This window comes from Polistes dominula, unplaced genomic scaffold (genome assembly GCF_049000335.1).
Source record: "Polistes dominula isolate Pdom_NZ unplaced genomic scaffold, Pdom_raw_medaka contig_31, whole genome shotgun sequence".
Lineage (NCBI taxonomy): Eukaryota > Metazoa > Arthropoda > Insecta > Hymenoptera > Vespidae > Polistes > Polistes dominula.
The window spans coordinates 2,423,159-2,448,870 of NW_028300925.1; the positions used below are offsets into that span (position 1 = coordinate 2,423,159).

The 25,712-nt window shown below is 29.5% G+C and overlaps 6 protein-coding genes and 1 long non-coding RNA gene across 22 annotated transcripts in view; 4 read left to right on the plus strand and 3 right to left on the minus strand.

The window, feature by feature from the left end:
* LOC107064648 (Ryanodine receptor) overlaps positions 1 to 1,735 on the plus strand; it is a 40,107-nt gene extending 38,372 nt beyond the window's left edge. Inside the window, 2 exon segments of the mRNA XM_015317551.2 lie at positions 10 to 175; positions 266 to 1,735. Coding sequence (XP_015173037.1) covers positions 10 to 175; positions 266 to 428 — 329 coding nt within the window. The 3' untranslated portion in view covers positions 429 to 1,735.
* LOC149032951 (uncharacterized) lies at positions 757 to 2,948 on the minus strand. The gene is made up of 2 exons (XR_016176142.1): positions 2,445 to 2,948; positions 757 to 2,148 (listed from the first exon to the last, which is right to left on the minus strand). It is a non-coding gene; the product is annotated as an uncharacterized LOC149032951 (long non-coding RNA).
* On the plus strand, positions 2,125 to 7,628 carry LOC107064695 (queuine/queuosine transporter SLC35F2). Its single transcript, XM_015317682.2, is given in 10 exon segments — positions 2,125 to 2,394; positions 2,946 to 3,055; positions 3,219 to 3,280; positions 3,282 to 3,413; positions 3,583 to 3,745; positions 3,887 to 4,043; positions 4,172 to 4,382; positions 4,550 to 4,677; positions 5,455 to 5,665; positions 6,077 to 7,628. Coding segments are annotated over 10 exon segments (1,332 nt in total). The 5' UTR covers positions 2,125 to 2,272; the 3' UTR covers positions 6,113 to 7,628.
* A 33-nt stretch (positions 7,629 to 7,661) lies between these two features.
* On the plus strand, positions 7,662 to 10,252 carry LOC107064697 (uncharacterized). The gene is given in 4 exon segments (XM_015317688.2): positions 7,662 to 8,274; positions 8,370 to 8,897; positions 8,900 to 9,837; positions 10,005 to 10,252. Coding segments are annotated over 4 exon segments (1,734 nt in total). The 5' UTR covers positions 7,662 to 8,123; the 3' UTR covers positions 10,122 to 10,252.
* A 90-nt stretch (positions 10,253 to 10,342) lies between these two features.
* Positions 10,343 to 15,421, minus strand: PIG-O (phosphatidylinositol glycan anchor biosynthesis class O). The gene is given in 5 exon segments (XM_015317689.2): positions 10,343 to 11,623; positions 11,625 to 11,684; positions 11,783 to 12,003; positions 12,116 to 12,286; positions 12,362 to 15,421. Coding segments are annotated over 5 exon segments (3,165 nt in total). The 5' UTR covers positions 14,940 to 15,421; the 3' UTR covers positions 10,343 to 11,488.
* A 915-nt stretch (positions 15,422 to 16,336) lies between these two features.
* Positions 16,337 to 21,835, plus strand: Eaf (ELL-associated factor). 4 transcript variants are annotated; one of them, XM_015317720.2, is made up of 7 exons: positions 16,337 to 16,565; positions 16,687 to 16,701; positions 16,790 to 16,944; positions 17,049 to 17,280; positions 17,345 to 17,611; positions 17,693 to 17,985; positions 18,343 to 21,835. In XM_015317720.2, exons 3-7 carry the CDS (start codon positions 16,791 to 16,793, stop codon positions 18,441 to 18,443), a joined length of 1,047 nt encoding a protein of 348 aa, XP_015173206.1. In that variant the 5' UTR covers positions 16,337 to 16,565; positions 16,687 to 16,701; position 16,790; the 3' UTR covers positions 18,444 to 21,835. The 4 variants fall into 4 exon arrangements, with proteins under 4 accessions (XP_015173206.1, XP_089027228.1, XP_015173207.1 ...); XM_089171102.1 differs by having other exon boundaries at positions 16,337 to 16,701; XM_015317721.2 differs by having other exon boundaries at positions 16,687 to 16,944.
* CASK (peripheral plasma membrane protein CASK) overlaps positions 19,921 to 25,712 on the minus strand; it is a 168,207-nt gene continuing 162,415 nt past the window's right edge. For all 13 annotated transcript variants that reach the window (XM_089171091.1, XM_089171087.1, XM_089171088.1 and 10 more), the window contains one exon: positions 19,921 to 25,667. In XM_089171091.1, coding sequence (XP_089027217.1) covers positions 25,488 to 25,667 — 180 coding nt within the window. In that variant the 3' untranslated portion in view covers positions 19,921 to 25,487. The remainder of the gene's footprint in view (positions 25,668 to 25,712) is intronic.

Sequence of the window (25,712 nt, forward strand, 5' to 3'; positions counted from 1 at the left end):
ATTTGTTAGGTTTAATCATCGACGCTTTTGGTGAACTTCGTGACCAGTTGGAAAACGTCAAAACAAATATGGAAAGCAATTGTTTCATATGTGGTTTAGGAAAAGAATATTTTGACACGGTACCACATGGATTCGATACTCACGTTCAACAAGAACACAATCTTGCAAATTATATGTAAGATTATTATCTTTTTTCTTTTTTTACAAACATTTCTACGTATTAATAACAATATATTTATATAATATTTTGTTCAATTATTATTAGGTTCTTCCTGATGCATCTAATTAACAAACCAGATACAGAATACACGGGTCAAGAAACTTACGTCTGGAATATGTATCAACAAAGATGTTGGGATTTCTTCCCAGTCGGTGATTGCTTCCGCAAACAGAATGAAGCAGTTGAAGAAGAAACTAAGAAGAAATAAATGAAACGATCTATTTTTCTTTATTTTATTTATTGTTTTTTTTTTTTTTTAATTATTTATTTACATATATTTTACATGCGTGACGTGATCAATTCGATCGACTTAATTCTACTTCCCCCCCCCCCCTCCAAAAAAAAAATGAAAGAAAATGTTTACTTTACAAGCACTTTCCAAAATAACAATGTGTATTCTTAAAATAAGGGCCAAAATTCTATGAACATACATATATATATATATATATATATTTTTGGAAATTGCTAATATTATTTTTGTGTTTGTCATTTGAACAATTTTTTATCATCTCACCATTGAAGTGTTCTTTTTTTCGTTTTTGTTTTTTTTCATTCAACATTTGTGACATAATTTTTGGAAATACATTCTGTGTTATATTATCGCGCGACCTAACACACAAACAACAACAAACACATACAAAACAAACAAACAAAAACATACCTAACACTTAGGAAGTAAAAATACGTCGAATGTTGATTAATTAAAAGTTACAACACATATTTTTCCAACTTTGTAATCGTAGATACGTCGTGACCGGTTAAATCGGAAAATAATTCATGTTTTTTAGATAAGTAAATTTAATCGAATGATGAATATATATATATATATATATATATATATATATATATATATATATATATATATATCTTCGACCAGTACAACTTTAGTATCTCGATCGATAAATAAAAAAAAATACATACATACATACATACATACATACATACATACAAGAGACAAACAAACAAACAAACAAATAAACCCAAAAAAAAACATAAAATGAAGATATAAGATATACAAAAAAAGAGGACTGCACAAAAATCAACATATTCATATAGAATTCTAATTGCCTTCTTCTATTATGTCGATAACCGACCAAACAAATCGATCCATATGCATATAAATCCATTATTATAATAATAATTATAAATAATAATAATAATATAATATATTAGGATTGAGAAGCGTTTGCGGTGTGACGCAATTTAGGATGTAAGTTAGTTGATCGCGTTTAAAGTTTATATCATTAAATTATAAGTCGCGTGTATTTCTCAAAAATATCAACAACAAAAAACCAACAAACAAACAAACAAAAAAGGGAAATCCCTTTTTTTTTTTGGAGTACGATCGATGACTGAATTCTCTTTTACGGTTTGTCCGTAAATGTCAATACACACATATATATATATATACACACATATATGTATATATATATATTGTATATAAAAATTCTACGTCAAGAAGAGATTAACAAATTCAAAGAATAAAGAAAGAATTAACTTCTTTATCGCACGTTATTTCTTGTCAATGTGTTCGTTCGTTTACCAACCCGTTAAAAAAAAAAAACAAAAAAAAAAGTACAATAATTCACAATAAACCAAAAGGGGTAAAATATTTGCAAAAATTAATGATTCATTCAAAAATCATTTTTTGATGAATAACAAGTCAAGTTATCTTTAAGTAAAATTATTTGTATAAAAATTAAAACGAAAACAAAAAAAAAAAACAAAAAAGATTTTTCGATGTCCATTGAATTTAAATTTAAATCAAAAGAAAAAAAAAACCCCCATAAAAAAAAAAAAAGAACATGGTAATTGTGTCGTCGTTGTTCCATCGTCGTCGTCGTCGTCGTCGTCATCATCATCATCGGGCGTCATAAACGGCGCAAAAGCAATAGAGAAACCAATACGTATATTCCCCTGATGTTTCCCTGAAATAAGAAGAAAAAAAAAAAGTAAAAAAATATATATATGTATACCGTTGTGTAAATGGAGGGAAGAAGGAGGTCGCGCAAGCGCTTAGGTTAGGCGCCGGTTAAAAGGCCCGGGGCAAAGATGCACCACCATGGCATGGGAGTGTCAATGGGCGATCGTCACGGTGTTCAAAATTCAACGATGCAGCCCAGGAACGGAGTTTGCGACAAAATTGAAAATTATATATCCGAGCTTGGACATTGGTACGTGAGAATTATCTCCCATTATCGTGAAATTAAATGATCTGACTGACCTTTGAGGGGGTGCAGAGTGGATATCTTCTCACCCTCTTCTAACCGGTGTTCCATACGTTAATGCTAAAGGGGTGAGGAGGGATACGCTCCAGGAACGAAAGTGGCGGGTGTTTTTACGATTTATAACACCACACTCAGTTCGACCCCTTTTTTTGTGTTTTTCTTTTCTTTTTGTGCTTTTTTATTTCAAACATCCCTCCTTTCCTTCTTTTTTTTTTTTTTTTTCAAATCGTAGTTTTTATTTTCTCACTTTTTGTTTTGTTTCAATGAACGAAGATTTATTTACTTATTTATTTATTTCTTATTTTCTTTTTTTTTTTTTTTTTATCTTTTAACATTTGATCGATATATATTTTATTAAAACGACGATTTGTTTTTATTTATTTTCATTTATCATTAACCGCTAACGAATTAATAAAAAAATTCAATTCTTCATTATTTTATTGAAATATTAAATAATTAATTTTTCTTTTCTTTTTTTTTTTTTTTTATATTTATAGGGCCGTATGGCGTGTAATAATAATGGGCCAATTCTTGTCATTTTCATTATGCTCCATGACACTGTATAATCATCACATCAACACTACTTTACAATTATCTATACCAACAGGTAAGATACTAACGATTACATCCTTTATTTGTTAGTTTGACAATAAAATATTTGTTAGAAATCATTCAACTATACTTACCAACTTAATTCAAATTAGTTGTTAATAATGTTTTATTACGATGATATTCAAGAATCAAGGAAGATTATTTTTTTACCGAGACAGGACAAAATTTGCCACATTACGCTATGATGTGCCTAGTATACACAACGTGGATGTCATGTAGGGGGTGTTGGAAATGGTTTATTATCTGTTATAAAAGCTCGTGGTTGGAGGTATTTGTTGTTAGCACTGATAGATGTTGAAGCGTGTACACTTATTTCATCGTCCCATCGTTTCACCAGCCTTGCCAGTATACAGGTAAACTAAATATCTTATTCTTAAATCGATCAATTTTTCCACAACACTGCAAATTGATTATCCTTTTACTCGTAAATAATATTTTTTTTATCGAACTAACCACTTGTTGTTTTATAAATCGATATTATTATATTTGTTTATATCGAATTCAATGTTTAAATCATTTCAGTTACTCGATTGCGTTGCAATACCAGTGGCATTGGCACTTTCTTGTTTAGTTCTCGGAGTAAGATACAGGATGGTTCACATAGTTGGTGTTTCCATATGTCTGATGGGTGTTGGATGTTTAGTTTGGGCGGGAATTCATGACAATAAAGATCCAGCATCTACCGGTAATTATTTATAAATTATCAAAATCAATCACATCTTATCAAATTTTCATTGAAGAGAGTTTCAATCTTAACTTATTATCGATTTTTATAACAAAAAAAAAAAATAAAATAAAATCGAATTATGTATTTATATATGCAAAGGTAAAAATCAATTAGTCGGCGACATGCTTTGTCTCGGTGGTGCCGTTTTGTTCTCGATAACTACGGTACTTCAAGAATTGGCTGTTAAAACGGTCGATATTATCGAGTACTTGGGTATGATTGGTTTCTTCGGCACGATATTGAGTTGTATGCAAATGTAAGTCAATGTCATTGTCTATAATTTTCGATTTTTTTCTTATCGATATCGACGATTACTTTTTAATCTTTCATATACATAGATGTATTTTTTTTTCTTTTTGTTCGTCAAATCTCTTTGATTTTTAGAGCAGTCCTTGAAAGACTTCAAATCGAATCGTTTCAATGGGACAACGTACACATCATTTCATCCTTGATAACATACTGCATCATACAATTCGTATTTTTCTCACTCGTTCCTGTTGTATTAAATGAATCCGGTGCAACGGCATTGCAATTAGCTCTTTTAACTGCCGATTCTTTCAACATTTTATCTGGCATGCTGATACATCAATATAAGGTAAAATACAGAATGATATATCCTATTTATTCAGAATTTATACTCTACATAAATAATTAATAAGGAACAATGTAACCCTTTGTACGAATAATGCATGATGCTGTTAGAAAACTGAGAAAGTGAGAGAGAGAGAGAGAGAGAGAACGAAGTTGTTTACTTTGTTCCAGTTTCACGCCTTGTATTTTGTCTCTTATGCGCTCATAATGACAGGCATATACATTTATGCCATAAAGAGGACACCTATGTCATCGAACTCACGAAGACAACACATCGAGCTTCCTGCTCCAGATTACAGGTAGAGTTCAACGTTTACTCATTTTTTTTTTTTTTTTTTTATTAATTTTAACATAATCATATTTTTATTTTATCTAATTTAATTTAATCATATCGAAGTTCTTTATTAATATAATAATAATAGTAATAATAATATACTTTGAAGTAATTTGATTAAAAGTTATTTTTTTTTTTTTTTTTAAGAAATAAATAATAATATAAATTAAAATAATGTTTTATCGATAATCGTTGGGTAAGTGAAATTAATTTAGAATTTAAGAATATAATAATAAAAAGAAAATATATGTGTGTAGATCACACAATTTAGAAGTGAAACCTTTAAAAAAGCAAATTTCGAGAGTTCATAATATCAAGAGTAAGATAATTTATTATATAATATTATTATAATTATTTATTTAATAATTATAAAAAATGCGCGCCTGTAAGAATGCAACCCTACAAACACTGTTTGAAAATGTTGCTTGCGAGCGACATCTACTGAGACGAAATTTTTTTGCAGTCCAAACTGTTTATACACGCATGTATTACGGATTGCCTATATTTCGGGCAAGAAAAAAATTTCGTCCCAACAGATGGCGCTCGCAAGCAACATTTTCAAACTGTGTCTGAAGGGTTGCATTCTTACAGGCGTAATATTTTTAACAAATAAGGATAAAAATTAAACTTAATAATGAAGTTTTCACTTCAATTATAATAATAATAATAATAATAATAATTAGCAAATAAGAAATAAGGATTGTAAAATGTTGGCAAATAATTGACCGAGCGTCGATTAAAGTGATATAATTTTAAGACACATGTCGCACGGCGATGTGGGTGAAGTGGAAATGGCAACGAGTTCCGGTATGTCAGCAGTGAGCGGTACTCTTGACATAAGAGCGTCCACTCTTGGTAGTGAAAGGGAAACAATTGATGCTACGAGTTTACCCCTTAGCGTCAGTTCCGACACAGCATTTACATCGTTCTACGGTAGTCAAGCAAATCTAAAGGTAGAGTTTGGATCGATATGATCGAATAACAGATAACATTGATCTTATCCAAAAGATTATTATAAAAATAATCATTATCTACTTTACATATTCAATATCAAATGTATACATTTGTAATCCTTTCGCTACGTGCGTATTTTCCGCGGTGCTACTTCTACTGTATGGGATATTTAATACGTGCAGCAGCATCGAAATTGCAATTTATTTTTAAGTAATTTTGTCGTTGATATTAACGATTTTTAAATAAAACACTAAAATTACACGTTTAGAGTGAGATATTTGACGTTCTATAACTGCATATGTTTGTCATATGTCAAATACGCGGTATTTTATGGAGGGCCACTATAGTGATCCGTAGTAGCGAAAGGATTAATCTCATATATTGAATTGAATGAATGATTTTGTTTTTAGGCTAATAACGGGAACACTGGTCCTGCCTGTAATTAACAAGGTAAATTGGAAACAACTGCCTAGATAAAATATAAATTTAAGTTCGAAGGCAATTATAACTTCGTATGGGACGTAAAGAAGATACAACACATGACGATACAATAAAATGGGGATACTCGAAGATAAGACAAAAAAATAATGAAGAACAAAAGAAAAAAACAGAAAATTAAATACGAAAGAATGTTTATATATATATATCGAAATAATTAGTTACCAATCGTAATAGTACCATTTTAATATTATATTTTGTAGATAGAATTATTAATATTATATCTCTTCCAAAGATCAACCACCAAAAAATAAGATAATGATGATGATGATGATGATGATGATGATGATTTTAGGATTATGGAGGAGAATAATTCATTAATTTTCACTTAATTACTTTTAACTCACATGACGCACAATTTTCTCTAATTATTATTAATTATATCCCATAATGACAATATCGGCAGCACGAGCGATTTATGTTCTATTTGAAATGCTTATGGGGGTTACTGGCCTATGTGGTGTCCGGTGACTAATTACTGCATGCTCCTGCCTTTAGAATAGTACACGAATTTAAGGATAATAATAGATGACAAAAAAAGATAACGGTGGATGACGATAAAATGATGAAATAATATTGTCAAAAACTGTTGTCATGACGTTTGATCAACAACCATTTCTCTTATCTTACAATTACTTAGAAAAGAAAAGAAAAGAAAAAAAAAGTGATACGATGATACTTTACGAGTCATTTTTCTACATTAGTCGTAATTCGGTTGTGCGTATCTATATACATACACGTAAAAATATATATACATATACATATTGTACAAATATATATATGTATACATATATATATATATATAAATAAATATGTCACAAAATATTTCTTGACAATGGGTACAAGTAAAACGAACGTATTATGAACCGACGATTGAATCTTTATTCAAAAAAAAAAGAAAAAAATAAGATTTGACGGTTTATAATTTTTAGGGTAAATAATTAAGGTTTAATGATTAAGGATATCTATTAAAAAAAAAAAAAACATTCACTAAGTATTGTCATTAACATTTACATAATAGTCACGAGTGCAATTTTCGAAATTCTTTTTAATGAGATTAAAAAGAGGGGGAGGGGTTCATCTCAAAGAGATGTGCGTGCCAACTATCTTAATAAATTATTATTTTTAGTAGGAGTTGGAAGGGGTAAGGAGGATAAATAATAATTAGATATTTATCTTATAACTGTTTCAATTTTGATTATTCATTAATGTAAATTATGTCACGATGATCTTTCTTATTTTCTTATTAATGAAGAACATTTGTAGAAATTGATATTATTATTATTTCAATCATACATTATGTACAGTTAAGTGTTTATATATTAATATTCTATATAATTAATGAATAATAATATGATTAAATGCATTAACAAGCATTATTATTCGTTATTCGATATGGTTGAACTATTTAAAAGGTTTTGTTACAAAGTCCATCAAAAAATCAATAAAGCGAATAACACATGATCAATTAATCTACAATTTTATTTATCAGTCCTTTATTAATGTCGTATATTTATAATTAGTTTTATTCAATATAATTTTTTTTTAAATAATTTTCTTCGAAGTATTGAAACAAATAATGATCAATTTTGTTTTGTTTATTCCGCTTACAGTCTGTGGATGGAATAAATAAAGATTATAACAAATGGTAGAATAAATGAGACTTACGTTTTGCGAATAAAGTTTTACTAAATATAATATGCATAATTCTTAAAATATCAGCTTATGAGAATGAAATTGTAAGAAGACAAGTGCACTTCTTCTCTTCGTTCGAAAGGAAAGTCTTATCGACTAATTATAATCCTTATTTAATATATATATATATAGGTATATATTTACCATACATATATATCAAACGTATGTGCAATAAAAAAGAGATTATTCTAATTAGACGGTTCGTAATCCTTCAGACTTTGCAAATATTATCGATCTGTGAACCCTTTAAATATAGCTATCTTAATGAAGATCGAATCATTTCATAGAACCATGTCACGACAATCGGTAGTTCTATCAATACTCTCTTACATTTTATTTGTTACGTTGTTAAACAACGTAACGTGCAAAGTAATTCCACCTTCTGCACCATGGGCAAGTTTTGCTTCGAAATCAAGTAAGTATATTTATATATATATATATTTATTTATTTATTTATGGATTTTCTTGTTACCCATTTCGTAAAGAATTAATTGTTACCTTAAACTTTAGTTTATTCGAGGTCACTTGGACCACCTGTATCTGGATTTAGCACCATAAGCATACCGTACATGTCCAAGTCACCGTTCTTTCCAAAATTCATTGATCCTAAAGATATGATTTCTAAAAAGACTGATTTATTGAGTAATATCTTTGGTGGAATGGGTACAGTTCCATTGGCTGCGGATAATTCCAAATTATTACCAAACAGTTTGTTGCAATATCCTACGGTGGATGATCAAAGTGATTCCACTGATACAAAGTTAAATGACATTGCTCAACTGTACGGAGTTTCCAAATTAAAATCTCCATTATCGTCACAAGAAACTAAAAGAAGTGCGACCTTGCTCGCTAATGATCCAGAACCTTCATCGAAAGATACAACGTCCAGTGATAAAACTGAAGCTAAAGATCCTAACTCATCTACCAGCGATAATAATTCGAAATCTGAAGAAAGTGAAACACCCGAAGACAAGTTAAAGGTAAAGGAATATCTTCCAGGAATGTTCTCCCCATTTGTCGTAGATCCATCGATGTTTATCGAAAAAAATATTCCTTTTTGGATACACTATTTAAAAATCTTGCAACCACTACTGCTACTCCAAGTTTTGCCGAAACGACAGCAAAAAGTACCATCGTACCACCTGAATTTTGGATTCCAAGTTCTCCGTTTGCCGATCCAGCGGAATACAATGACAAAATATCGTCATTTTTGGATAAATTATTCGAGAATTTAACATTGAACAAGACTAAGGACGAAACATCATCTTCAGTTTCTGGTCCGAGAGTTGCAAGATCGATCGAAGATGTATCTTCAATACTAGCTGCTAAGGATGCTTTTGTAGATTCGATACTAATGCAATTGAGTACTTTGAAGGACGAAATGATCTCGGTTCTAAACGATACGATATCTTATCAGAAATCTTCGAGTCTTCTGTCATCGTCTATGGTACCAAAGAAACCATTTTTACCAAGCATGTGGATGAAACCAACGGCAGATACGATGTTACTTTACAAACAAAAAATGCAATTTCTTGATCAAATGTTCGATATGTTGCTCGAATTGCAAAAGAATGTATCAGCTAATATTTTAGAAACCGTAAAGTCTGAACTGAATACACAAAGTGATGTTCAATCGTCTAATCTCATCGACGAACCTTTGGCACCTGTCGACGAAAATTTGCTAAATCAATCTCTGTTGGATGTCATTAAGCAAAGTTTAGCACAAAGTGTTCAATACCCAGCAGCAACTGTTTCTAAGGGTGCTGGCAAAAAAGTATCTCGATCTGCACCAAGTGCAACTTCATTTTGGGTTGCTTATCCGGACAGTGCTCATACCGTTGCTAAACGACACGCTCCTGCAAATAATTTTCAATATCCTTCACGATCAGGAAATCATTTTAATAATTATCCACAAGATAAATTGGATCCGATGGAATTTTCACAGAAATATGACAAGGAAAATACCAATTTCGATTACGTAAGTTCACCATATGTCTTTATGTAATATTATGATCATAATAATATTTGGATCTATTTAATTAATGGGATTTAAAGTATAACAAAATATGAGTTTTATAATGAAGCAATGAAAGAATCATTTTTCATACATGCAATACAAATGAACGTGTTATTCGTATGTCATAGGATATTGATGGGCAAAGAGAAAATATAAAGAAATTTAAAGAATATGTTAAATGGATGGATTATATTATGAACGAACGCAAGGAGGGCAAGCATCGTCATCATCATCATTATTTTTAAGTCATTTCTAAAAATTGATTAATATTATTATATCTCAAAATTCGAAATACTAAAATACTAAATCGTGTAGAAGATATCAATTCTATAAATAAAATTCTTGAAAAACAATTTAAAAAAAGAAATATATACAACTGACAGACTTAACTAATTATTTCATTGTAATAATTATTTAAACTTTGTTAGTCGATCAACGATAATTTATGAAATAATAAAGATGAAAATAATAGATAATTGAATTTTTATTAACAATGAATATTATATCTGCAGGTATATTGTGTAGTATTAAAGTTTACTTAATTTTTATTATTTCCCTGAATTATGTATGCAAGAATTTGTCGTTGCATACTTATCTTATTTTTTATCGCTCATCACAAATAGCTTGTGTCATAAGAGTAACTTCTGATGACTACATTTTATGACTCTAAGGGCATAATAACACACACATAAACACAATCCTGCATCAAGTGCATTGTTACGTTATTCTGCAATCAGCAATGCATTGCACGCAGGGTAGCGTTAATGTGTTAGGAAGCACCGTGACTTATGACAGATGTTTTGAAGTTCTTATTAATATAGCTTAATTACAACTTCGTAGAAAATTTTTAGAAATATTGGCAGTACTGGTAAGTACACATACAAGTATACATAATTCTGCATAGATTTTATCTATATAGAAATGAAAGATAAATTAATCTAAAAGATTGCACTAAACACATATGACTGACTGTAGTTTGATCACAAGTTTTTCTGTTTTAGATTTTTCCGTAGCTAAAATACATTCGTGCGCTTTTTTAAAGTAATATGAAGTATTTCAATATTTATAATCTTATCTAAAGGCAATTTCACTTTTTTAATCATTACTTATTATTTCTACAAAATTATCACATTAACTACCCCGATCTAGTATCGCTATATCAAAGTTCAATAATATACATATAATCCAAATTATTTGCTTATTTGAATATTTTCTTCTTTTTCTATTCTTAACATATACATTAGAAGAGAAACTTCAATTTATTATGCATTCAAAGTAAGTTAGATTATTGAGAATTATCAATAATTGTCAGTAAGTCAAATTTTTAAATACAAAACCTATACCTTGTTAATATTTAATACTTAGTAATATACTTCTCACTCTCTGGCAGGTATATACAATTTTCAACAATGTTTATTATATATATATGTATATGTTTGAACTATATAGTACTTTTTATTGTACAAAGCTATGAAGGTATACCTTCCTTCAGAAATTTCGACAATTTGTAATTTATTGTCTCCTCATATGCTCAAATTTGATCAGTTTGCATAGAAAGACAAACTTCTGAACCTTTTATTATCAAATTGTACAATATCTTCTTCAAATATTATCACCTATGTTTTATGATGCGATTTATTAATCGTTCAACTTGTCGATCAATTCTTAATACCATGTAAAGTGATGCCAATACACTGCATAAGGTTACTAAAAATCCTAAACCTTGAAATATTAACTTTGGTGCAAAAAATTTTCCAAACCATTAAATGTCGGCAGTGAATGGTTGCAGAAAGCATGGAAGCAAAAGTCTGAAAAATTTGTAATTAAACAAATTAAACAAATCTTACTCTCAAATATTTATATATATATATATATACACCAAATTATTAATAATATTACAACTTACTCTGATTCCATGAAACATTATATACTTTCCTGAGGCAGAAAATAAAGCCCCATGGAAAATAGATTCTTGTTCATATAATACAAGTTCACCTCTTTTCATGTTATCTTCACAAAATTTATTTTTACACAAGTTTGGGAATATGAGGTATAGCGTAAATGGAACAATCACTAATAGAGGTAACATTGCTCCCAATATAATGTGTGATCCAAACGTATTGATCCCTATATATATATATATATATATATATAGACATTATGTTTTTTTTAATAATTAGAATTATATAAGGCAGGTAAAAAATCAAATTAAAATAGAAATGAATTAAAAGATATTTACCAATAAGAATTGCTGGTAGTAAATTTCCATGAAAATGGCCACCTGTTCCCACAAAAGCAGCATCCCATTGAATTTTAGGAAATGCTGCTTGATGACCAGTTCCATAAAAGAAGTATTCAACTATCAGAAACCAGCAAAGAATTGTTGAGGTAGGTACATTGACAAGATCAGCTGTTTACAACACAGAAATAATATACTATGAAAGACTAGTAATAACATTAATATAACACATTCCTAAATACTCACAGGCACTGGTTGCATGGTTATACCTCTCCAAAGCAGATAAACTCAAAACTGAGATACATGTGATAAACATTAAAAAGGTACTAGGAGATAACATATCACCTAACAATAATGAATATAACAGTGTAAGAAAAGTGTTCAGTGAAATAAATGCAGCACTGTACACTGTACCCAAACCATAAACAACTGGAGTTTCGTCGATATTCGTTTCCTTTTGGCATACCGATTCCTTTATCTTTTCAAACAATTGGGGAATTATATTTTCCCTTTGATAAATATTTATTGATTCTTTTTTCTTTGGTAATAAATATACATTAAGTGGCCGATAATAGAGGATAAATATAGAGAACAAACATATCGCATACACCATGTTTGGTAATGCATTCATTTGCCAAGAAAGAGATAATTTCATTTTAGATAATTTTGGAAGTCTTTGTAAAACCCAATAACATCCGATGCAAACACCACTAATCACTGGACAATATTGACCTACAATAATGCTAAGCGAAAAGCCTGTCAAATTTCCACAATTTCTTAGCCAAATTCTGACAATTGTAATGTACGATGCAAGTACAAATAAAGTGATCACTAATAAACTACGTTCTACATTTTGTGGTATGAAAGAACCAATTTTATTACTGGCAGACATCGAACAAACACGATTTTGATGTTCTTCACGACATTGCCAAAAATAATATGATAATCTGATTGACACACAAGCTAAGAATACAATAATGATTACAATCGTATTTGAATTTGATTTGTCCGATTGTTTGGAAAATGTTTTTATTCTTCTTTCATTTTTGTTTCTTACATTATAAACAAGTAAGCAAATTAATGTAACTAATAGAAAAGATAATACGTTATCCTCTTCAACGATATAACTATTAGAAAATAAGCCACAGAAAGTTAATATGAATATTATTTTACTTAAAAAAGTTAATACATTAAATTTACTGTAATTATAAAAATTCATAGAAATGACATCCCAATTTGGAATAATTATAGCAAGTAAAAGTAAAATGGAAACTGCACCAGTGGCAACAAATATAGTGTTTTTTAAATCTGTAATAATATCAAAATAGAACAAGGAGATAACTGTCATAACAGTTGTTAAATTTATTAACATTGACCAATTTAAAAATGAAGAATCCAATATTGTAGACATACGATTCTCAGGAATACCATTTATAATCAAATAGAAAAAGAATAAAGTACAAAACATTAAAATTAATCCTTTCGACATTAATTTAGAATCAAATTGTACCCAAACTTCTGAACATATGTCTTTAAGTTCTTTAAAATAATGTTTAGAATTTTCTACAAAATGTTTAAATTCATCTAAATTATTTATACTATCAACTTGACTGGATAGAAATGTAAACATATCTTCTAACCTTTGCAATTGAACTTTAGTAAATGATTTTGTATCAGCTGCGTAAACATCTATATAATTTTTGGTTTGAACAATATTTCTCCAAAGACTGTGCAATGGATACGATAATTGATCTAATGAATAATTTGTTGAATTTTGATTCCCTGGTAAAGAGTCTAATATTAGAGATCCTAAATTAGAAAATGGTACAGGTATTCCAAGAATTGATGCCAATGTTGGAACAAGATCAATCTGATTTACACTTTCAGTTTTTTTAATTAAATCCTGATGCAAAAGAGGAATAGTTGAATATACAAACATGGCAGCTTCCGTCTCATTAGGACTATCTCCACCATGATCTCCACTCTCTGTCATACCATGATCACCAATGACAAATAATATTGTATCCTTATCAAGAAAATCAATAATCTCTTTAATAAGATTATTAGTATCATTTAATTTTCTAGTCATCTCAGGATGCTGTGAACCATGTTTATGTCCACAATGATCAACTCCAAGAATATGTGCTACAAGTAATGACCAATCATTCTTTTTCATTTCAAAGAAAATTCTATATCTGACTTCACGATCAACAGTATCAAGATCCCATACGTTAAATGACGGAGAAGGAAACTGACGTTTAAATTTGTTTGGAAATAAATTAATCCAAGTATCATCACCCATAAAAACAACACCCTTATTAACAGTTTGTTCAATGAGATTGTCCTCGCCAATAGTTCCTGAAGCAAAATTTGAACTAATATCTATGAATGTTGGTAAAGATCCTGCAGTCAGACCTTGAAGACGTTGCATCGTTGTTGTTGGTGGATCTGCTATGAATTTATACAAACGAGAATACAAAGGCTTTTTTTCTAAAAGTTCATGAATTATTGGTAATTTATTACGATGATAGGATGTCATTGAAGCATTGTCGTTATACCAAGTAGCAAATTCATATTTTAAGGCATCGACTACAAGGAGCACGACTCTAGCTTTAGGTTCTAAACAAATTGTAGCAGCATGCCGCGTATCTTTAAATATATTATTTATATTACAATCTTCAGATGCTGTGCAAGACTTGCATTCTGCTCGTTCTGGTCTAGATACTCGATTAAGAAGAAAACCACTGGTAAACACTAAAAGTCCGGCTGTCATCAAATAAGACATCCATACTTCAAATAAAATGTAAGCCCATAATTTTTTCATTTTGACGAAATTTCAGTAATATTATTATTATTATTATTATTTTATTTATATTTATCAATCTTCAAAGAAGTCTGCATAATGTTTCATCTACTAATCCATGATTATCATCCAATTTATCAACCACATTGTTTTTAACACATTATTTCTAATAACACTCAAACTTAACATGAGTTTTTATTTGGATTCAATTTAATGACGATTAAAAAACTTATTTAGGAATCAGCATGAATGAACGAATATTGATTTTTTACAATTCACTCATTTCCGAATGTATCAGTACAATACTTTTAATATTATCGCATAACTTTCTATAAAAACTATTCATAATTTAGATTTTCATTGTTCCCGATCTTTAAAAACTAATTTTATGTTAATGATACGGACTTAGAAATACAGGGATGTGACACAAACATGCGGGGTGTGTTACAAAACATGGAAGGGGGAACAACGATCCGCCATTATAAATGAACAATATTGAAAACTAACCAAACTTACTGCAAGCAAAAAATTTAATCAATTATGAAATATCATAATATATTAAATTAATTAAAAGAGAGAATATTCAAAAATATAATACTCGATTAACAACAACAAACTGTAATTCAATCACATTTCTCAAAAATAATATAAATAATAATAAACTATAATTAAATTATTTTAGCAATTAATAATATCAAAAAGATTAACGATAAAGTTAGAAATTATATCAGCACATTAAGATAATGGTTTTTTTTAATAATATATAATTTATTCTAAGTCAAGAATCTTAATTAATTTATATTTATTTTGTTAATAAATAAGCAAGATATAATTATAAGCTATTTCAAATTAGGCGCGCAAATCGTTCAGTTGCGATGTTGCCTTATTATTTTCTTACGATAATTTCATAATTTTAAAGAGATTCGTAATATCATAACAATATAATTATAAAACATTAAAGTTATTAAATATAAATTTATAAAATACAAATTTCTTTCTATAGTATAATAAATACGAAAGAATTTATTCGAATCCTCTGCATTTCCGTAATTGGAAATTCGTCTTGTTGTATGAAGCAACGTGATTGGTGGATTATAGAATTTTCAGTTATACCAACAACTAGGGATTCTATAGGAGGGATGAGCCATGTACATTGCTGGGGGACCGGAACTCGATTTTGCGCGCGAATGATTCAAACATTGAAATAATTATGAAATAATGAATTGCATCAAATACAGAAAAAAATGAACTATATTTAATGATAATTAAAAATTTATAAAAATTATTATAAGTTCAAGCGGTCCCCCAAAATTTTCAGCCAATGGCACATGAGCTGAATATGATTGGCGCATCCCTCCTACAGGATCCCTACCAACAACGAAACATCAAATAAAAACGAGTCAATTTATTTTCTTACAGTTTGCTGCAGCGGAAGTGGTTGTTCATATTGTTCTCGCATGTTATGGTGTTATAGTCGTCTCTTTAAACTAGTTTTACTTTTAGTAGGAAACTTTCCAGTTTTGCTGAATGCTTAATTTACTGTAAAATTAGGTCAATGGAATCTTGTGTGAAGTCGAATTAGAAGAGTAGAAGAAAGGATTTGATTTTCTTCCTGTTTATCTCATTATTCAAGTCATCGTATTTTATGTAAGAATATTTTATTATATTGAATCTCCATTTTGTTATATTCTAAACATTCGAAAGTGAAATTTGACATTTTCATACTAACGTACTGCGTTTATTTTCTACCATATTTTACCACCAACAGTGTTCGATGCATACGGTACGATGATTAGTGATCTGTAATTGGCGTTACAATAAATATTTCTGTGGTATTTAACAAGACTGATTGTACTGATTATACTGATTAGAATGAAGACTGCATCACGTATTGCTGATCGTAATCCTCAATCTGATAGATTGCATAGCATGGCTGAACGACTTGGTTTAGGTCCTGAAATTCGAGAATTGAAATTAGGACCTTCTTTTACTAATAATAAATCAACAGCATTCCATACGCTTAAATGTAAGTAACCATCTGTTCTACTTTACATATTTCTTTTTCAACTCTGTTGATTTTATATATACTTTTCTTGATATATTAATGCAAATGTTATGTTCATTTTTCAGATGATTTCAAGCCAGCGAGTGTAGATGTATCTAAAATGGCGAGAGTAGATGTTGGAACAAACAATACTATGATGGTTACTGTTCCACATTTAGACGGAGCTGGTATTCCTCATACAGTGTTTAAAGGCTCTCAAAGGCCACACCATAAAGATTGTGTTCTTATTATTGATAGAAAAACAGGAGAAATAACTTTAGAAAAATTATCTGCTAATATTCAAGTTAAAAAAACAAGGTGTGCCTTTATCAAATTACTCGTTAACTTGATAATTGTCTATTTTCATTGTTACGTATTTCAGAACAGAACCAAAGTCTCAGTTGCATTTAGGAACTTCTACTACAAATAATAGTAGTAGTACTGGCAGTAGTAATACTAATAATAATAGTAATAGACCTATTACACCTGTGGAAACTAAGAAAAGTCCTACGCATAACAAACTTATTAATAAGTCAAGAGTTGTGAATCGTAAGAAAAAGGATCGTGTTATGCCAGTCCATTCAAAGCAAAACAGTCCTCGAATATCACCGTATCATGGAAGAAGTCCACAAAATCCAATGTCCGATAGGTATTAATTAACATATACATTAACATATATTAACTAATTATTATAACATTTAAATAATTTTTTATTTATGTAATTTAACAGTTTGCCAGTACAATCATCGACAACGCAATCAACTTTAGCTAGTCTTCCTATGATTGGTTCAGAAAATGATGATTTTCCAATGATGCCAGCGATGACAGCAGTACCAGCAATGCCAGCTATGCAACCAACGCAACCAATGCAACAAATACAACCAATGCAACAGATGCAATCAATGCCAGAGATGGATAATAACAAAGAAGCTCTTAGCGATTCAAGTTCAGGTAGTTCAAGTTCAGACAGTTCTGATAGTGATTCTGATGCTGAAAATGTTCCTGTATCAACAGTGACTAATGGTAAGTTTTAATACATTATTTAATACACTCTTGAGTTTATAACACTATGTGAGACTCGTGATACTCTTTACGACTCAAGTATGAGAAACAAATTAAGTACAGACTTTGTTTACAGTTTGATTTTTCAATGAGACCACGATGACCATCAGTATTTGGAATGTTACAAATCACATATATAATCTTTTATATCATGATTTAACAGAAACTTCATTCATCTATACATAATTAGAGTTTTTTTTTTATCATTTACATCAAGAGTTCCTATTTAACATAAGTTCCTATTTAAGACTGAAACTAAAAGCATTATACAAATATGGCTGTGCATAATTAATGTAACTTTGGTATTATTGTTTTTAGGTCATCCTAATAATACAACTTTATCACCAACTTCATTAATGCCAAATAATTTGTTAAATGAAGATTTACAATTGTCAGAATCGGAATCTGACAGTGATTAATAAAAAAAGATTTGTTCAAATCTTAGAAACGATTTTAAAATGCGATTTTAAATGAAAAATATGTATGCGTTAAATATATTAATATTTATTATTTATAATACGATATATTTAATTGGATGTATGCTTTAAGACAAAAAAATCTTTAATAGTATTAAGCGTTAATTTTTAATGCATACATCATTTGTGAGATTACTCTTATTATGGTGTATTTTCTAATCAATGTGGATATATTTATAAAAAACAAAACGATTAGAATATAATCCCATAGATATGCAATTCTATATAAATGAAGATATTCAATCTTATAATAATTGTTGAAAAGAAGGCAATCAAATTTTATTTCAAACGTAATCTTGAATACAGTTAAATATTCTAATACACAAATCGATTTTAAAGTAATTCAAATATAATAGTATATTTACATTGTATTATTAATCCTTTTGATAATAATGACAACTTACGTAGTTTTTCATTTTACAATGCAAGCAACTAAAGTTATTGTAATTTGTATCTTTCTTTGAACGTGCAATAACAACAGAGTATTAGTATTATTACTAAAAATGATTATTCCAGTATAATTTTTTATTGTCTTTTATTGTATCATTACAATTACAATATGTCATTGTAAAATATACTATTGTTTATTATGTTAATTAGGATATTGTTTCTTCGAAAATTTGATGAAAAAATGAGTTTTTGCAATGAAGTGTGATATTTGGCCACTAACGTGGACATCATATAGTGTAATATATTAATATGCATCCTTATCGCAGTGAGATTATATCACAACGAAAAAAAAAAAACAACAAATGTTCTTAGGTTAAATATTATTTTTTATTAATATTTTGTCCTAAATAAATTCTGTATGTAAATGTAAAAAAAAAAAAAACAAAAAACAAAAAACAAACAAAGCATAAAAAGGTTGTAAAAATGTTAAATAATTAATGTTATTTAAATACCACATGGGTAATCTTATAATACAACATACCATGATTTAATAGAAATTTTATTCATCTATACATACTAAGAATAAAAACTTGCTAATAAAATTGTTAATATAAATCATTTATATATCAAAGAATTTCTATTTTATTTTATTGTTCATCTTAGCATTTAAGAATTGATGATCTATATATAACGTTTAACCACCCCTTCGCTACGGACGTGTTTTCCGTGGAGCTACTTCTAATATACAGGCTGCTAATACATGCAACATCCAAACTGTTCTTTATTTTTGAGTAATTTTGTTGCTGATATTAACAATTTTTAATGAAAAGAAACTAAAATTATATGTCCATAATGAGATATTTGGTGTACTATAACTGCATATGTGCTGCGTTGTATGTAAAATACGCAACACTTTATGGAGGACCACTATAGTGGCCTATAGTATCGAATGGGTTAATATTATTTGTATCCTATAAGGGAAGGAAAGAAGGAGGTAACTGTAAATATCGAATGAAAATGAAAACTTCGATACTTTGGGCTAGTTTTATTAATTCAATTAACAACGCGTTTATAATACTCTTCGTCTCTTCCTTCTTATTTATAATTATATAATTTTAATGAACCGTTATTGTTTTCTTTAGACCCGTCGTCTCAACATCTTAACATAACTCACCCATGTTCACGGACACGCACACTATTGAAGCACGCAGGATCATCACGATTATTATCTTAAAATCATCATTGTCCTTTATTATATCATCGTATATCTTTTATTATATCATCGCCCTTCATCATAAGTTTACCATTTCACCGTTTCGTTATTTTTATTTATCACCATCCACCAATAAATTATCATCGTAACAACAGTCATCGGATTAGATTTATCACTTAACGCACCTAGTGTATTTTTTAAACTGGATATGGCAGCTACAACTTATAAGAAAAAGTAAGTGTATTACAAAATTCACTTTTAACGATTCGTTCTTCTCGCGCAGTTCCGACGATAATAATTAATTCTTCTTATTATTATTATTATTATTATTATTATTATTATTATTATTTTTTCTTTTCTTTTTTTTATTTCTTTTTTTTCTGCTTTTTTTGTTGTTGTTCGTTTATTCATTTAATTTTTCTCTCTCTTCCTTGTGTCATCCCATGCATGCAAAACACTATCATACCGACGGGCTAATTAAGTAAATCTAACTTTTCTTGTTTTCTCTCTTTTTGCTCTTTCCCCCCTTCCCCCGCCCATTCTTTTTCTCTCTCACGCGACGAAAAAACTCCCATTGACGTTTTAAATAAAACGTACGTATGATTTTTTTTTCTTTTTTACGAGATCTGTTTCGTTAAACACCTTCGACTATTTCATCTCGTGCTCTTAGGACTTAAAAAATTGTTTTAAACGTTAAAACTTCTTCCTCCATCATCTTCTCTCTCTCTCTCTCTCTCTCTCTCTTTCTTCCTAAACAACATCGAAGTTTACCTGAGAGGATTGGATTTCGACTTTGTTTGTTTGTTTGTTTTTCTTTTTTTGTATTTTTATTTTATTTAATAAATAACATGATCGGCGGATCCATATCGAATCTTTTTCATTAGAAACGATACAACGTGAGTAATATAATACGAGCGTATATATCATAATTCTATTCAAAATTACTACGTACGCCACAGTTATATTATTCGTATTTATTTATATCAGGGTTGCGTCAATTTATTTATTTTTATCCGATGAGAGAATACACTCCTTTTTAATTCTTCAGTTTCACTTGAAAATAAATAATATTTCAAATTTTAATTCTTGTTTTTTTTTCTTTTTTTTTTCGTATTAACACTTTGTTGACGGGCTATTTTTTTTTTTTTTTAAAGAATTTATCTCATGTCACCGGCTATTATTTCGTTATTGAATTGAAAAGTGTATTTCGTAGAAAAAGTAATGAACAAATAGAACAAATTTGATTACTGTAGTATAGAAAAATATCACGTTCATTCATAAATGTTCATTTAAAGTTTCATATTTTTATATTTTAACAACAATATTTCAGATTTCGATAAACATCGATGGAATTTTGATTTGAAAATTAAAAAATTGGAAATTTAATAATTGTATTGCTAAAAAATTTAAGAAGAATAATACAATAATAAAAGAATTTGTATGATTTTTATATTATAAACAAAGTATACTAAATAATAATATCATTTCGTGATAAAATAAAAGAAAATATTGTAATAAGATAAACAAATCGTAAATTCAAAGATGATTTACTTATTATCTCTTTTTATTTATTTCTAGGTGAATAATTAGGGAGGAATTTACTCATCGGATACAAAATAACACGACTACCCTAATCTATATATATATATATGTATATTTTTTTTTTTTTTTTTTAGGAAGAACGTAGGAAAACGAGCTTATGTGCGTATATTTTTTTTTTTTTTATCGAGATCATGAAACAATCACACGAGTATACTTTTTTGTTTGTTTGTTTAAATGTCGAACGTATTTGAAACAGAGTCGCGTGATTTGAAATATTTATTCCCATTTAAATGACTCTCTTCTCTCTCTCTCTCTCTCTCTCTCTCTCTCTTTTCATAACATTTTTTTTTTTTTATTCAGCAACATACTCCTCTTTCTAATTTCATTTTTTATTTTTTTTTTATATTTAATAACGACGTTCTCTTCGTTGTCGCGGATAATTAGAGATTACCGCGCTTTTTCATCACTTCTTTGACATTGATTTTATTTTTTTCATATGTATGTGTGGTACGTATGTATGTATGTATGTATAAGAGTTTGCGTATCGCAAATTTTCTATTATCTTTCCTAATATTTCGTATTAATTTACACAAGTCATTTAAATCGTTTGCAATTGAATTTCATTGTCTAAATCATTGTCATTATGAAACAGGTGTGTGTGTGTGTGTGTGTCTGTGTGTAGATGTATGTATATATGCAATATTGATGAGTAAATATAGCAATACGAACGTGTTATTTTCTTTCAGTTACATACGTGCGTATTTTTTTATTTTTTATTTTTAAACTTGTTTCGTGTGTGTGTGTGTGTATGTGAGAAGGGAGAGAGAAAGAGAGAGAGAGAGAGATAGAAAGAAAAGAGAGAGAGAGAGAAAGAGATAGTGAGAGAGAAAGAGAGAGCTCGTGTGTCTCCAAGTATAGCGTGTTAATTTTATTTTATTTTTTTATTTTATTTTATTCTTGTAATTATTATTATTATTATTATTATTTTTTTTTTTTATTCACGTAGTTTGTATAGACTATCTATTTTATTAGAGTTTACGTTTTTATTTTATTTTATTTTATTTTATTTTTTTTTTATAAATATCTTATAAGTTAAGATGCGCCCCGCCTTTGTTCGCTTTTAAACATCCTTCTTTCGATCGTGCGCTTTTTTTTTTTGTACGAGGGTGTTAACGAGAATAACCGAGAAAATACATTTTTTGCGATCGATGTGTGTAATATGTATGTATGTATGTATGTATGTGTTATATGTTTGGTTTGTGTATGTAAATGCGTTTACGTGGTTGTGTTGGATGTTCGTCATCTAACGCCTTCGTTAGTTTTCATTTGATTTAGCTAGGGGGTGTAAAACGATCGGCAGAGCAAGCAGAAGGGTAGTTTCATTGGATACGAACGAAACGTGAGAGAAGAGTACAAGAGAAAGGGAAGGAGGAAGGAAGGGAAAAAGGGGTTGAAAACGAACAACGAACAAACGAACGGAAGTGAATTGTTCGTCGTGTCTGCAAGGCTTCTGATTGAAAACAAAACAAACAAAAAAATATTACAGTAGTAAAATCAGGGGAAGGTTTTTGACAAGGTTTTGAAACAATGAGGATGGGGAGGGGATAGGATGTGGGGGGGTAGGGTTAACAGGGGGATAACTAGAAAAAGCTCGAACGTCGCGGAAGGAAAAAGTTTCAAAGGGATGAAGTAAAAGGAAAGAAGCAGCAGTAGCAGTAGCAGCAGCAATTGCAGTAGCAGAACAGCCCCAACTACATCTGATTTTTATTATATATTTTTTTTCTTTTTCTATCCTTCAATCTCGTCAATACTTAACTTTTTCTTTTCTTTTCTTTTCTTTTTGTTGGCGAAAGAGGCCTATACGCGTTTAAGATATTGGAAATAGATAACTAGAGGAAACCGATCAAGTTTATTTTAATCGATCTACTTGCTTAAAACACTATTTGGTAAAACGTTCGATTTGAATAATCAACGAGATCATTCATCTCGAATTTATTTAAGTTTCTTAGTTTTTTTTTTTTAATTAATTAATTTATTTATTTATTTCTCCTTCTTCTTCCTTCGTTCTGTTTTTCTTTTAAGGATTGTACGAACGGAACGCTTATTTTTATTTTTTTATTTTATTTTATATTTTAAAGACGTATCTCGTAGACGAAATATTCTCGTATTTTTAGTCTGTCCAAATGCATTCCTTCTTCTCTCCCCCTTCTCCTACCCTACCCTACCCTTATTTCCTTCTTCCTTAATTTTCTATATTTCTTATTTTTTTATTTTTTTTGTTTATTCGTTAATTAATGATTATCTTAAAGAAACAAAGGAAGATAGTGCGACGACAGTCATCAAATACGAGAGCCCGGTCCAAATTTCATTTTAACGGAGAGAATATTTTGTTTTGTTTTGTTTTGTTTTGTTTTGTTTGTTGTTGTTGTTGTTGTCGATATTTTAATAATAGTATGTCTCTCGTTAATTTATTGGGACCGAGATAATAACGCGTTTTTTTATTTTTTATTATTTTTATTTTTATTTTTAGTTTCATCTTGTAACAATAGTATTATTCCGTGCTTTATTTATTTATTTATTTTTTTTTGTCTTCTTTTCTTTTCTTTTTTTTTCTTAGTTTATTTGATTTCTTTCTTTCTTTCTTTTTTTTTTGTTCGTAGTCTTCTTTGGTACCCGTAGAGAGGTCCTCGTTTTGATAATTGAAAGTTTTTGTCTTTTCCGCATTGACGCCGTGCGAAGAGAAATTTTACGTGAAATTATTGAAGATTGAGAGAAAGGGGGATGAAAAAAGGGAGGAAAAAGGAACAAAATAAGGATAATAGGAAAAATATTTATGAAAAAGAGATGATTGCAAAGAGGGATAATTTCTTCGATTAATTAAACTTAACTAGTTCGCGAATCGGTAGGCTTTTTCCTCGCGAATGTGTTAAAAGATTAATGGGGGTAGGGATAGGGGGTAGGGGGAGGGATGGTGAGGAAGGCGAGGTTTTAACAGAGGGAGGATTCGAGTGCTCGCGAGGAATCGAGTTTTGGATCGAACGAATTCGTCGATGTAAGTTTATAGAAAATCGGAGAGATCCGATTGATTTCACCATAGATTACATTCCTCCCCTCTTCCCATAAACGATGATCGAATAAGTGATTTGTTTACACGCATGTAAACATTCATTCATCAAGAGGATTTCAATATGTTTCCACTCGACTTGACTAAACCACTTGGATAAGGGAGGACGTTGTTTTCTCTCTCTCTCTCTCTTTTTATTTCTTTTGATCTCTGCTTTTTTCTTTTTCTTTAATATATATTATATTGTTTATATATATATATGTGTATCCTATACCTCCGTGAGACCGATAAAAGATTTTTACCGTCGAATTGTCGAGCAACGCTCATATATTTTGAACACTTCACAAGGGGGGCGGGTGGGATGGGATCACGGCGATTTTACTACTCGTGTAAATTCGTAAATATTGTTCGTCATCGATTGTTTCGACGATTACAAATTCTTCGCCATAATTGTTCTTTTTTTTAATTTTTTTTTTTATCATCACCTTTTTGTTGTTCCCTTTTTCGATTATTTGAAACTCCCTCGAGAACGTTCGATAGCGATCTCGATCACGTTTATTATCACGACGTTGTTGTTGTTGTTGTGTTGTTGTTATTATTATTATTGTTAATATTATTATTATTAATATTATTATTAATATTGTTATATTACTTATTAATTATTATTAATTATTATTATTATTATTTTTTCTGTTTTTAATTATTTTTATCATTGCTTCATTCTCGAGGAGCCATTGCAATCAGCGCTGACAATTTGTCGAGACGGCGAGGTTCTCTGTCAGTAGACCCAAGAAACCGGTACCCATTGTGGCGTCGTGTGAACTCGTTCGATAGCTGCCTCCAATTGGGCGATCGTTTCCTCAATGTCGTTGTTTACGATGGTCAGATCGAAGAAATGTCCATATGCGTGTTTCAACATGTCCGATTCCTTCGCCAACCGTTCCAGGCTACCGTCGTACTACAAATTGACATATATTTCATGATAATAAATACAAATATGAAA

Excerpts from the sequence above, each read along its gene's own strand:
- Eaf (XM_089171102.1), top strand. The coding sequence starts at position 16,791 with ATGAAGACTGCATCACGTATTGCTGATCGTAATCCTCAATCTGATAGA. Across the intron at positions 16,945-17,048 it reads AGCATTCCATACGCTTAAAT|ATGATTTCAAGCCAGCGAGT; the intron begins GTAAGTAACCAT and ends TTCATTTTTCAG. Across the intron at positions 17,612-17,692 it reads CAAAATCCAATGTCCGATAG|TTTGCCAGTACAATCATCGA; the intron begins GTATTAATTAAC and ends GTAATTTAACAG.